At 39.5% G+C, this 12,587-nt stretch overlaps 3 protein-coding genes across 7 annotated transcripts; all 3 read right to left on the reverse strand.

Moving 5' to 3' along the window:
- Positions 1 to 237: 237 nt before the first annotated feature.
- LOC115771493 (mucolipin-3-like) lies at positions 238 to 4,273 on the reverse strand. Its single transcript, XM_030717217.1, has 3 exons — positions 3,633 to 4,273; positions 1,619 to 2,469; positions 238 to 1,557 (listed from the first exon to the last, which is right to left on the reverse strand). The coding sequence occupies exons 1-3, from the start codon at positions 4,026 to 4,028 to the stop codon at positions 819 to 821; spliced, it is 1,986 nt and encodes a 661-aa protein (XP_030573077.1). The 5' UTR covers positions 4,029 to 4,273; the 3' UTR covers positions 238 to 818.
- Positions 4,274 to 5,033: 760 nt separating this feature from the next.
- On the reverse strand, positions 5,034 to 7,529 carry LOC115771380 (putative uncharacterized protein DDB_G0291608). Its single transcript, XM_030717065.1, has 3 exons — positions 6,123 to 7,529; positions 5,134 to 5,320; positions 5,034 to 5,068 (listed from the first exon to the last, which is right to left on the reverse strand). Exons 1-3 carry the CDS (start codon positions 7,527 to 7,529, stop codon positions 5,034 to 5,036), a joined length of 1,629 nt encoding a protein of 542 aa, XP_030572925.1.
- A 1,221-nt stretch (positions 7,530 to 8,750) lies between these two features.
- Positions 8,751 to 11,195, reverse strand: LOC115771476 (neuropeptides capa receptor). 5 transcript variants are annotated; one of them, XM_030717201.1, is made up of 10 exons: positions 11,108 to 11,195; positions 10,471 to 10,758; positions 10,266 to 10,416; positions 10,116 to 10,206; positions 9,861 to 10,060; positions 9,630 to 9,803; positions 9,497 to 9,571; positions 9,291 to 9,435; positions 9,010 to 9,220; positions 8,751 to 8,946 (listed from the first exon to the last, which is right to left on the reverse strand). In XM_030717201.1, the coding sequence occupies exons 2-10, from the start codon at positions 10,690 to 10,692 to the stop codon at positions 8,815 to 8,817; spliced, it is 1,401 nt and encodes a 466-aa protein (XP_030573061.1). In that variant the 5' UTR covers positions 10,693 to 10,758; positions 11,108 to 11,195; the 3' UTR covers positions 8,751 to 8,814. The 5 variants fall into 5 exon arrangements, 4 of the variants coding, with proteins under 4 accessions (XP_030573061.1, XP_030573060.1, XP_030573059.1 ...); XM_030717200.1 differs by having other exon boundaries at positions 11,063 to 11,195; XM_030717199.1 differs by having other exon boundaries at positions 10,471 to 11,195.
- Positions 11,196 to 12,587: the final 1,392 nt, after the last annotated feature.

The raw sequence follows: 12,587 nt of genomic DNA on the forward strand, positions 1-12,587 counted from the left end.
GGGCCATTTGAAGTTTTTGAAAAAATCGTAAATCAATTTATTAACTATAATTGCCCGTTGTGCTGAAAATATTGTATACCATTAATATTTTCATATACAAAACGCGGGCTACATTATTGGCATCTACCAAATATGGTTAGATATGCAAAATGGCTGGATCCAAAGTCATTTATACTTTGGTTTAAGTTAATTCTAATTTAAATGAAAAACATCAAGGATTTAAACGGATTCAACAGTTATATTTTTGGATATTTTACAAGCGTTTCATTGTAAACATAAATAGATTAAACTTATAGGATTATCCAATTGAATATTGTAATTGGATAACCCAGTGACTTTCTTATTTGTACGTAAACTCGTTTGGATATATTGTACACATGGAAGATCTCGATGCAAGCCGCATATATATACATATATATATATATATATATATATATATATATATATATATATAGCAAACAAATTCCCATGCTAGTATTACTTCTATTGTTCTGTCTTATATCACACACAGATGTTTGGTTGGTTTTGTTTTTTCTGTTTTCATAATAGCTCTAGTGTTTCGAATCAAAAATTATCTTTGAACTTAGCTAAATTTGCCAGCAGCGCGTCTCGTCATTGTAGGATTTGGAAAAAAAAAATGGATTCACTTAGGAGCTGGCAGTTGGATTATAGAAATTTCTCAGAGTACGTACGTTCGGGCTCATGCTTTGGCGAAAAAATGGAGGAAGTAAAATCAAAATACAACAAGCTTAACAACATTTGGAACTAAACTACAAGATATAAAAACAAAACACCTGCAAATACTATGGCGCATCAAACTATTTCATAATACTAGATAGGCTTGTGTAGCCGCTGTTGCCTTGGGTGGGCTCTGAGCGGCGTTTGCAGCAGCTGCAGCAGCAAACGCTTCTCACAATATCTAGAAAATTGGTCTGCTCAAAGTCATCCAGATTGTTCATGAATACACCAGAGCTAATATCCTCGGCGGTGCGAGTGCCCACAAACGCCTTGAGATCGGAGATGGGAAATCCATCCTTATAGTACTTCTTAATTGTATCGTATGCGTCCATAATAACAGCTATAAACAGTGATAGCACCACATAGATATATAATGAAATGAAAGAGTACAAATAAATCTGACAGAACCACCAAAGCCAGTTGGCCTTGTTGGAGAGGGTCGCAAACGTGGCAAACATGTCGTCGCCATTGATTAGCGAAAACAGGCACTCGGAGGTCGTTGCCAACGATCGGAACTTCATGTGATAGGGCCCCAATATGAGCCAGCCGCAGAATACGAAGCCCGCATAGATCAGCAGAGCGGCAATTAGAAACCGTAGAATTTTCGGTGCTGCTTTCTTGAGCGTCAGTATTACCACATTGTAGGTCTTGAAGAAGCCCAAATAGCGCAGCACACCAAACCACACCAGCATATTGCCAATGCCCAGAAATAGCGAGCAGGTATCCCACTGATCCACAACCATATAACGGCCTTCAATTTGTTCCTTCAGTGCTGAACCAATGATAAGCAAAACATCATTAAAGATGATCATAATGTACCTACAAGATAAGCAAAACATTAATCAAATGAAATAGAATAGATGCCATGAATTTTACACACCAAAAGTTAATAAACTCCAGACGACCATCAAAGCTGAGTTCTTTGCCGAAATGTGAACGGAAGAAGTTCTTTGTGGTGCACTTCAGCAAATAGGCTCTCCAGAGAGCGCGAGTGCATAGGGCAAAGGACAGGGCGCAGGTCATTAACACAAAGATATTAAGAATACTTCTCAATATTGCATCGAAACGTGCTTCCGAAATGAAATCCGTGTCGCCCTTGCACTTCAATCGCGTCGCCTCCGCATCAAGGGATAACAGCACTTGGCCATCGTGATCCCGATTGTTAAACAGTATGGATACGTCGAACCTAAAGCAATCCGGAGCAGACAACGCACCGCCGTTGGCCTTAAAATTTACAGTTTTGATCTTAAACGTCAGCTCGGCTGTTACCAGCGATGCGAAATTGACATCCACTCCCTGATCGCTTAAATACTGCTGCACTCCAATGCTGGACACATTTGGCGGCAGCTTCTCGCACAGCTCATCGATATGCGGATCAAAGATATAGGATTCATTAAAACCGAAAATTGTGCCCTCACGATAGTTCTGCATGCACAGCGTCAACGGTGGCATAGTATTATTCGCCGTAGGATAATAGTAAGGTCCAATGGAACGACTCATATTGCCGTACCCGTCCACCGCAAACTGAACCGTATTGAAAAACTCGGTCTTCTCGTACAACGCAAAAGGTCCCACGGCGGGCGGATAGCTCTCAACTTCGCGCGACGAGTCCCAGCCCTTGAGAAACAGGTGCGAGAATGCGATGCGATTGTCCCAGGTATAGTTGATGTGATTATAGCGCGAGTGAGCGAACAGGCACAGCTGCATCGTCACCAGAACAATCTTCACTATCTAGAAACGATACAAATCAGGTAAACTAAGATTAATAATTCATTCAAAATAAGTAAAGCCACAAAATGACTCTGCAATTTGCGTTTATATATAAACATCAAGAAAATGTGCGGTTCATTTACAAAACATACACAAATCACCCAGCGTAAAATAGAGTATGTAAATAAGTATTCCTAATAAGGTCATTGAGCTAGGGCACTGTTTTTTTTTTTTTTTTGTCTATTTTTATATGGTAAACATAATCTAATTTCGCAAGACCAATAACAAACATTGAGCACAGCTATTTAAAACTTATTTTAATATAGCATATAATCCAGATTAAGGGCATTCAAGCGTCGGTGCTTCGAAGACAATTTTTCTCTCTTGTTATCTCTTTTGTAGTACATTACAGACGATGTGAGGCCCACGTTTCTATGTTATGCATATAAATGGGTACTTGAGCAATTGATTAGTTCGTTTACGTAAACCGAAATTAGCGTCAATTATTCGTGGAATTATCTCTGAGGCTTATTCTATTTGGGCGAGAGTGGTTCATATGTATATCTTGACAAGTTCAAATAATTGACTGTAAATGCTGTCTATAGATACGACAAATGTATCGTTCTATCTACGTCAGAATTGCATATCTTTATGAAATCTTTATTTGGCTTTGAACTTTTGCAACAACTATGCAGACCAACTATTAATCATGCCCACAAAAAGACACCCAAAAAAATCCCCAGTAGAGCTATGTATTTATCATGTGGTTAAGTAATTTCTTGAACAGTTCGCCATAAACACCCAAAAGTTTAAAAGCAAGTGTATTACGCAGTTTTTATAGTTAGACCGACCAGATAACGGAAAGGTAATGTGTGTGTAAACTTTGCTATTGTTTAAACAAAAGGTAGATAGCTGCAATGTTCAATATCTGCCCGATTTAAGTGCCTTGGAATTACACGCTGAACGTTAGACAAACATAGCATATTAATTAAAATCAATAGAGAAACACAACAGACTAATTTTGTGGCTATTGTCGGGAGATGTGTCATGCAAACAGACTCGATAGCTAAGCATTCGGCCCCTTTGCATGGGAATGGAAATTCGTATCACGTGACAAAGCACAACCAGATGAGCTGCTGGGAGATATGTTTATGTATTTGTGCATATGTGTGAGTCGACTTTACCTGCACCACAAATTTATAGGGAAACTTTCGTCGGGCCTGCCACTTTTCTATGGGATTCATGAAGAAAAATTGCAGTTTGCGTCGCATGCGCTCCTCGTTGTACGATGAGGCTGAGGATGTGGCCGCCGGAAACTCCGGCTGCTCCACATGACCCTGTGCTGTTGTTGGGGCTGTTGCTGTAGCTGATGTTGGTGCCACTGTCACTACAGGCGTCGACTGCAGCTCCATGCGTCGCCGCAAGATCCTGGTGTTTACGTACTCCTCATCGCTCTCGCAACGGGAGTTCTCGCCGCTGCTGGGCGTATGTGGATGGTTTTGTGCAGCCTCATAGCTGTCCGTACGGCGTTTGACCGTTGGAGCTGCTGCTGCTGCAGCTCCAACGCCGTAATTTTGCATTTCAATGTATTGCACTGGCTGCGTCTCGAGGTCGCAGGGCGTTGCGTTGTTGCCTCAGTGTAGAGATTTTCCTTTGCTGTGTTCGCTCCAACATGCAAAAGAAATTCCACACTAACGCAGCAGGCAAACGAAACTTGGGTGTATATATAGATTGTTTGAGGCGCGTTTGCGACGGCTTTTGGCGAAATGATAATAAATACTGCCAAAAATTATATATGTACGCGAATTGCTTTGTTTTCGTCAATGTTGTTATCGCCCCGATAGGTCGATATTTTGTAGCCAAACCAATCGATACTTTTAGGGCATTGAAGTAAAACGATACTCGTACTGTCAATTCTCTATAGTATTTCGCCCTATAAACAGTAATGGTATTCCAGTGATTGAAGAAATTTTGTCTCGTGAACAGCCAAATGATTTGGAAAATAGCACAAGTATTATTCAAAATAACACACTTAAAACGCATTTCCCGAATGTAGGCAAATTCAAACGATCAGCTGCTCGCATATGTATTCAGTTTACTCTAGCAACACCATTCGTATGTTATCGATAGGTCACAGTCACGACAAAGCGCTTTGTAGTTGAGCTCGTGTATAAATGTAACTACAAATGCTTTTCGAATATATGCACCAAATTAATCGTTATCGATTAACCACCACAAACGGGATATTTAAAACGAAAAATATTTGGTTGTTAAACCAAGTGATTCCGCCATTTAAATGGATTTTTATAATTCAACCATCATGGTAGAATAAAACTAAGAAAAAAGCTAATAGTGCCTGAATATCCTCGGAATAGGTATTTACACAAATAGATTCATTTGTGTTAGAGTTTACAAGATCATGGTATATATGCTATATCCATTTGAGCAACTTCAGCCAAGGAAGTCGAAATAATAAGTTTAAATGACATGCTTTATTTTGCTTAAATTAAAAATAAATAACCTTAATCTAAAATAAATATTACAACTAAGCAAGTAAATAAATAGATTACACATAAAGCTCAAACTTAAGCACATGATCCTTTACTCTTTATCGACACCTCTGAAAGAAGATAAAAGAAAATATTATATAAATAAGTTGGCTTAACGAGGTCTCAACGTGCTTACCAATGTTAAGGCAGGATGAATAACATTCTAGCTGTGATTCTCCCGTGTACATATATCCATCAGATCCACACACAATTTCATCGTTTTCATCATAGACATTTGCGCAAATTTTTTCACAATAAGCTTCGTTGTCCTTTGGAGGAGACTCGACTGGTTGTATTGGTACAGGCTCTTGCTCTTGGGGACGCTGGAATCCATCCAGAAAATGTGTATGCATATGTTAATTATAAATATCTTTATATCATGTATTTTTGTTATATATGTATGTATGAATGCATGCATGTTGGTATACATTTTTATTTATACCATACACAGACCAAGTTTACTTCTTGCTTTTCTACAAAAAAGGTATTTTTAGTACCGCCTTACTATGCGATTCTCATGAAATCAAGTAAGCCTTTAAAATGCATGCCAGTTAAGAAATTGCTTAGAAATCTCGTACTTTGTTTATGCATGTGCTTGTATATGTTTATCCGTTGATGTGTATATTTGTAAATTTGTATACATGTATATATACAATACAAATATACATATATATTATTTATATAATCAATATATATACATTTGTTATTTATTTATTTATTTTTATATGCAAAACAAATAAATATGTATATATTCACACTTTAAGTAGCGTGTAATTTAGTGAAAGTATACAGAAAATGAGTCCAACAAAAGTGGTTGATATTCGGTCAAAGTAAAAAAGATTTTGATCTTAATGTCGCTAAAATTTGATTGATATCAAATTGCCTAGGCAGTTAATAATATAGAAGAAAGTTAATCGACTGCCGACACTTATAATGGAGCGTTTGGAATTCGTTAATAGTGGAAAGTTGCTGAGTTCTTCGCACTGAGATGTTGTGCTCAAATGCTTATCTGATAAACCTGATGTCCGAAATAGCCGTTGAACTCTTTTATTGACTGGCGAGTTTTGACAAGAATGAAAGAAACCGATAGAGAAACATATTAATTTCTGCGCTTACCTTGTGAACATATTCATGGCTTTCCTTAGACTCGCCGACAACTTCCTTAACCGACTTTAGACCCTCGGAGATGCTGGGCGTCACGCTGACCGTGGGTACGTGAGGCGAGGATGTGTGTGTTTCATAGTAGAGCTTATGTCCTTGCGGCGCATTGGTATAGCTGGCCGATCCTCGGATGGCATCCCGTTCCGTAAACTCGAAGCGCAGGGGCTCCGGCGTTTCGGTCTTGTGGGCACTGTGCCAAACGTGAGAGTAGGTCGATGCTGGTGGCACCTGAGTTGTTCGAGGTGTCAACGAAGTGGACACAATATGCTTCACCGACTTGTTGCCATCCGACTTGACAACAAAGGCATTCTGCCCGGCCTGATAACTGCCGCGCACCACAGCCGAGTTGGCAGGAGCCGGATCCTGCTGATAAAACAGATCCGACACTCGCAAAGGCTTGTTAAAACTGGAGGACACACTGCTATCCAGGAGCTGTTGCTGCTGCTGCTGCTGCTGCTGTTGTAGATGTTGCTGCTGTTGTTGCAGATGTTGCTGCTGCTGCTGTTGTTGCAGATGTTGCTGCTGCTGCTGTTGCTGCTGCAGCAGCTTCTGTTGCTGATAGCTTATTTGGTCGCGATCGGCGTCCTGCTGCTTGTAGTTGGGCTCACGTTTGGGCAGGAAATAATCGTTGGTGCTCATAAAATGCAAATAGCTCTCGGCTTCTTTGGACAGCTTTTGCGGAGCTATTGCTGCACTCTGCTGATAGCTGCCACCAAATTGAGCCGCATTCTTGGCAGCTGAATCGGCATCCTCGTAGACAGCATAGCTATTTGCAGCTGGCGCTTGACCCAATTGATTGGCAGCTGGTTTGCCCGCTGAATCTCCATAGTTGGCCAAATATTTGGTGGACTCAACGGGTATTGCATATTGCTGAATCGGCGCATAGCCCGGAAACTTGGTCTGCTCGTTGTAATGCGGCGAGGCCTTGAAATTCTGCGTGTACTGATTGGCCTGGTAGTTGTACTGAGCTGCTTCCTTGGGCCGATAAAACTGGCTCTTGCCCACATCCAGCACGGGAGCCGCATCCTTGGAGTGGGCAAATCTTGTGGCCGAATTGCCTCCATTATAGGGCCAATTGCCATTGAACTCGCGACGCATCAGCTGCTGTCCCGCCAGCACCGGAGGCGGCAGCGGGGGCCGCCAGGCTGGGGGCGGGTGCAGGCTGTCGGCACCTGTCCGCACACGTGTTATTTGCACAGGACCTGCTCGTCGATGGGGATTGAATTTTGGCTGGGGCTCCCTTAGGAACTGCATTAGACGCGCGCTGCGGGACGCGGCGTTGAGCTCGAGTGTCACATCGTGCTGTTTGCTTTCCACTCGAATTAGCTGCAAGCAGCCCAGGAGAACTATCACATTGACAATGGCTGACATGGAGATGCTTCTACTACTATGCCACACAGTTGGCGCTTGTCTGTACGAAAAGTCGAGCATCGAAAATGTGGCGCGGCGCGTTCGTCTTACTGCTGCGGCTGTCGATCAGCATTTAATTCTGCAGTCGGTTCTTCTTCAACTTTTACTTTACTTTTACTCGAAATAAACAAATTCCAATTTTCTTAAATTTAACACACACACTCACACACACGAGCTTCTTTTGTTCCGAACTGGTTGTGCGTCAGATTGATCTCTCTATTGCGGTATCTATCGGCGTCTGAAGGCGATCCGCGATTGAAGAGCTGCGTCGTCTCTGGGTCAAATGCTGCGACTAACTGCAGAACAAAGCCGCGGAGCATGCAAGGAAACCGGATTGTTCACTTTACCAAAATGAATGCATTCGAAGCAGCAGCCTCTTCTAATATATTCGTTTCTCTTTTGCTTTGTATCTTCAGCGGAAAGACAATCAAGTTACCTTCTCCGCCAAACTTCTCAGATTCAAGTTCATTACATCCTAGCCCCACAGGCGAAACGGGTATATCCAATTTGTTGCCCAAGCATGGAACAGGAAAGCAACAACTTTTACCCAAATTACAATCCCCCATGTAAATGCACGGTATTCAAAAGTCATCAGCATTTAACTATGGTATCTATTCTGGTTTCATCTCTCGGCGAGTCTCGCATCTGTGTCTTCAAACCAGTTTCGAGGTTTCTCTCAACAAGCATAACAATAATACTGTCTTCTAGATAATTGAATAATTGCCATTAACGAAATTATATTTACGACTGTCTAAATTTAGCCAATTTACAGGGTATCTACTAGTCGATAACTGTTTGCTTCTGAGCGAATTAAGCAGGAATTTTTGAAGCTTTAAGCAAAATAAAAGCTATTTTAATGCCCATACAGTCCAATTATAATAAAACTTTCACTACGGTATTTTTTTGGTTTTGATTTTGATTCCATTTATTGTTATTCAAATAATGCAACACAGTTAACCGTAAATAATGTTTCATGAAAAAATACTGTTATGCTCAAGAAACAAATAAATGCACTGATAACAAATTTTGTCGCATCGACTTTCTGAGATGATATATTAAAGTTTTAGCCCATAATTATAGCAAAGCTCCAGCAATTATTTCTGAAAATAAACATGCTATAGGAAATAGAAAATGTCTATTTTCGGACATTCGCTGGCTCGGTTTTATTTGTATATATTTTGAGTAATTATAGTTAATTAGATATAATATTATATTAAAAACATAAATACATTGAGAGGCCATAAATTCACGTTTCCTGCTTCTTGGCCCCAGTTTCTTCTGGTATGTTTCGGTTCACATCTCTTTGGGGCGAGTTGTTACCAAGAACAATAACAATTTTTGTTGTTGTGTTTAGTAAAGAACAGTCCGGCATTCCGTTCTAAAAGAAAAATAAGTAAATAATAAATAATATTGCTTAAGGTCTCATAAAATGGATCCTCACAGCAGATACCCGGCTATAGCGAGTGCTGCCACGCAGATTGGGAGTAGCTGTGCTGCCCCTTCGAAAACTGGATTCATCCCTAATGAAACTGGATTGATCTCTGGCAAATCCGCTGTTGTAATAGGCCCCAACCTTTTTGCCACAGAGTATCTCCTTGAAGGCAACCCGATAGCGCTGTGACATGACATTGTACACAATCGGATTAATTGTGCTGGTGAGAAACAATGAGAAAATTATTAAACTTAGGTTATAATTAGTTTAAAATAGCTGCAAGTCCTCACCAGGAAACATAGTACGCGAATCCCGCTATGGAGAAAAGCCATTCATTTACATCCTGATAATTGGCTATGTTTTTGGCGTACAGAAACCACAATCTTTGCAGGTGAAATGGAAACCAGCAGACGAAAAATGTGATTACCACGGCGGCTATTCAGAGTTAAAAATTTTAAGTAATATAAATTTAGAAATAGGAATGTGCATTCCTTACCCAACATTCGTATAACAGCTCTCTTTTTCTTCTGTGAGCTTCGCGATTCGCGATTCCTGGAACCCTGCTGAACTCCTGCAAGAGAATTGTATACTCCCGAACTCTTTGCAGCTTGAAATTGGGCTAGGCTTACCCAATTTGTCGGTGGCTCTGGATCGGATCTGAGCGCCCATGCGACCATATAACAGTATAATGAGTATCATGGGAATAATGAAGAATATGCAAAAGGAGACTTCGAACAAGGGGAATTCTTCGGGAAACTCCAATTCGATTGAACAGAATGCGGATTCCAGTATTCGAGATCCATCTGTAAGTGTTCAGCAATCGTTAAGGATTCCAATTTACAATGAACTCAAAACCATACCGATTGGAAAATTCAAATATTGAATTTCAGTCTTGACACCGAATGGTATGGCACTTAGGAAACTTACAATCCAAAGGGCCGTAATGATTCTCAGTGCCCGCTGGAAGCCGGACATTGCACACACGTGCAAGGGATGGCATATGGCCAGAAATCGCTCCATCGAGAAGGCAACAATTGTGAACACCGATACATATGTGCACCTGTTGTATTGTGCTCTAATTAAGATTTTACCTGCGCCAAGAGCAACATACTTACGCTTCCGACACAAATGCTCGCAACTTGCAAAACGGCAGACCAAATAAATACGGATACTGATGCCAGTAAAGGAATACTTCAGCCGGCAATCCTAATGTCATCAACAAAATCAATATTAAATGTAGCTAGATAATTGTTGAGCTTACCAACCTAAAAGTAAGTACAGCAAATCGGAGACAGCCAAACTGAACAGGTAATAATTCGTTGCCGTGTGCATTGCCGCATGCCGAATTATTACCATGCAGACCAAGACGTTTCCCAGCACGCCAGTTATGAATATGCCACTAAAAATTATGCTTATCTATAAATAGTTTATAAGTTTGTATGTTCATCTACTGCATTTATCTAAACTCACCAATAAGGCCTTATGCAGCGGCAGGGTTTGTGGGCCGAGCACGAACTGAACAAACTCCATTGCCGTACAATTCATGTGAGGGCATCCATAGTCGTCCATGCCAGGAAAAGGCGATGCGGTCGCATCCGAAGTGGCCAAATATGTACTCAGATTCGTATCCATGCTCATATTCATGCTCATATTCGTACTCACATTCATATTCATATTCATATTCATTACCATCCATTCATTATCTCAGATGGGTAAAATCCAAATAAATGATTTAGTAACATTTTAACTCTATAAAGACTTAATTAAAATAAGTGAAAGCAAGATCAAATAAGAGCCACATGCCTAAAATTTTTAAAGTTTAAAGTTTTTCATGTATTTTGCTTTATGAATTGTTCAGTTGATATGCCTTAAAACTAAGTCAGATTTGATCTATTAAAGAAGCAGCTAGTATATAAAATATCTGTTCGATTCATCCGACATTTATACGAAGTCTGACCCAGTAACCTATTTAGGCTCAGAGCATATCCACAGGAATATAAAGATTGCCCTCCGCTAGTAAACAAGTCGAAAAATATTCAAATAATAATTTGAAAACATATACTTTTCATATTCAGCTGTTCTTGGAGAAACTATGCGATTGGATTACCGACTAAATGAAATTGCGAATAAAAATGGCAAAAACGGAAAAAATACGCCGTCGGGTTCGGTTGCAAGCACGTAAAACCGCAATTCTTAACTGAATCTCTTAGATGACCGCAGATTACTGTTCGCACAAAATCATATCGAGATAAGAATGAACGGTTTGCAAATATGTACTTTTCTTCTTATTATGCGCCAAGGTGGGTAATTAATCTTTCAAAGTAAACTACATACCTACCCACACACATAGGCACACGAGACGGGACAAAAGAAACGTGATTCAAATTAATTAAAGAGAAAATGAATTTATTTATGCTACTTTAAAACAATCGACTTATTAGGTTTACAAAACGATTATAAAATGGTGTGTCTTAATACGCATGCACAGAAATGCTTACGCTTTAAGTTAAACGTGCAAATATATGAGTAGAAAAGTAAACAATATAATTGATTAGATAAAATTCATCTTAACCAAATAGCAGCAAAAAGATAAATTTAGCAACGCCGACATCTCGCGACTCATAATGCAAATCAGTTCATATATGCAAAGGTAATACCGGTAAGATCCAAGTAGTTACAGGAAACTGGAAAACTTTATTGTTGCAACACTTAAGCTGTATATCATTGGGGAAATAGAATAAAGTCTTATACTTATTTTTCAATTTTTATAATACACATATGAGTTAAGTAAAGCAGGCGTATATTAAGATAAATCGATTTTTTTAAGTTTCCTTAAACATACAAAAAAGCTTTGAGTAGCAATAAGCCAGTCCGAAATTCAGATTTAACAGTTTATTTGCCAAGTAACTAATATCGCATTAAAAATATCGATAGCTATCGTATTAATGTGACTTACTTACTTATGAGAAATATCAGTAAGCCCACTATCGTTCATCTCTAACTAGTGCTACTCTTGTGTAACAAATAGAACAAAAATTAGTCCAAAAGTATTTGCTGAAACAAAATAATATAAAAGCCATGCAAATACGCAAGTGTGAATAGTGAGTTAAAACCAAGCGACAACAAACAAGGCAGCTCAAATATTAGCATAAACAAAATGAAAAAACACTTATACAAAGACAAGTAAAAATTATCGATAAATGACATTTGTTGGTGCGGGGACGGCTACATATGTGGCGGTATATTTTGTAAATTTGTTGTGAAATTTAATGAATGTGCCACTATATTTATGTATTTTGCACAATTATTCTTCGCATATTGTACAGTGCTACCGAGCTCTACAAGTATGAGCATGGCACAGACATCTAATCCGAGATTTCTATGCAACTAGCTTTGGTGGTTTTCCACGTCTATGACATCATAATTAGTGCGACTCGAGTAATTTTGATGTTGTGAAAACTAGCAAGATAAACAGTGCAATTTGATAGTGCACAAGGATATTAATTGTACAACTACTCAATTTGACATATGTCTGCACGTACTCATGCACTTAAATATTTATTTGCATGTGTAGGTGAGTACACCAT

Source organism: Drosophila novamexicana, unplaced genomic scaffold, assembly GCF_003285875.2.
Source record: "Drosophila novamexicana strain 15010-1031.04,08,12 unplaced genomic scaffold, DnovRS2.1 tig00000072-arrow-arrow-pilon, whole genome shotgun sequence".
In the NCBI taxonomy this organism is placed as follows: domain Eukaryota; kingdom Metazoa; phylum Arthropoda; class Insecta; order Diptera; family Drosophilidae; genus Drosophila; species Drosophila novamexicana.

What these genes read in the sequence shown, in the direction of transcription:
- LOC115771493 (XM_030717217.1), bottom strand. Translation starts at nt 4,028, where the DNA reads ATGCAAAATTACGGCGTTGGAGCTGCAGCAGCAGCAGCTCCAACGGTC. An exon ending in CCTATAAATTTGTGGTGCAG is followed by an intron (nt 2,470 to 3,632) that starts GTAAAGTCGACT and finishes TATCGTTTCTAG; the next exon opens with ATAGTGAAGATTGTTCTGGT. An exon ending in CTGGAGTTTATTAACTTTTG is followed by an intron (nt 1,558 to 1,618) that starts GTGTGTAAAATT and finishes CTTATCTTGTAG; the next exon opens with GTACATTATGATCATCTTTA.
- LOC115771380 (XM_030717065.1), bottom strand. Translation starts at nt 7,529, where the DNA reads ATGTCAGCCATTGTCAATGTGATAGTTCTCCTGGGCTGCTTGCAGCTA. An exon ending in CTAAGGAAAGCCATGAATAT is followed by an intron (nt 5,321 to 6,122) that starts GTTCACAAGGTA and finishes GATGGATTCCAG; the next exon opens with CGTCCCCAAGAGCAAGAGCC. An exon ending in TTCATCCTGCCTTAACATTG is followed by an intron (nt 5,069 to 5,133) that starts GTAAGCACGTTG and finishes ATCTTCTTTCAG; the next exon opens with AGGTGTCGATAAAGAGTAAA.
- LOC115771476 (XM_030717201.1), bottom strand. Translation starts at nt 10,692, where the DNA reads ATGGTAATGAATATGAATATGAATATGAATGTGAGTACGAATATGAGC. An exon ending in CGAGCATTTGTGTCGGAAGC is followed by an intron (nt 10,061 to 10,115) that starts GTAAGTATGTTG and finishes ACAATACAACAG; the next exon opens with GTGCACATATGTATCGGTGT. An exon ending in ATATTTGAATTTTCCAATCG is followed by an intron (nt 9,804 to 9,860) that starts GTATGGTTTTGA and finishes GAACACTTACAG; the next exon opens with ATGGATCTCGAATACTGGAA.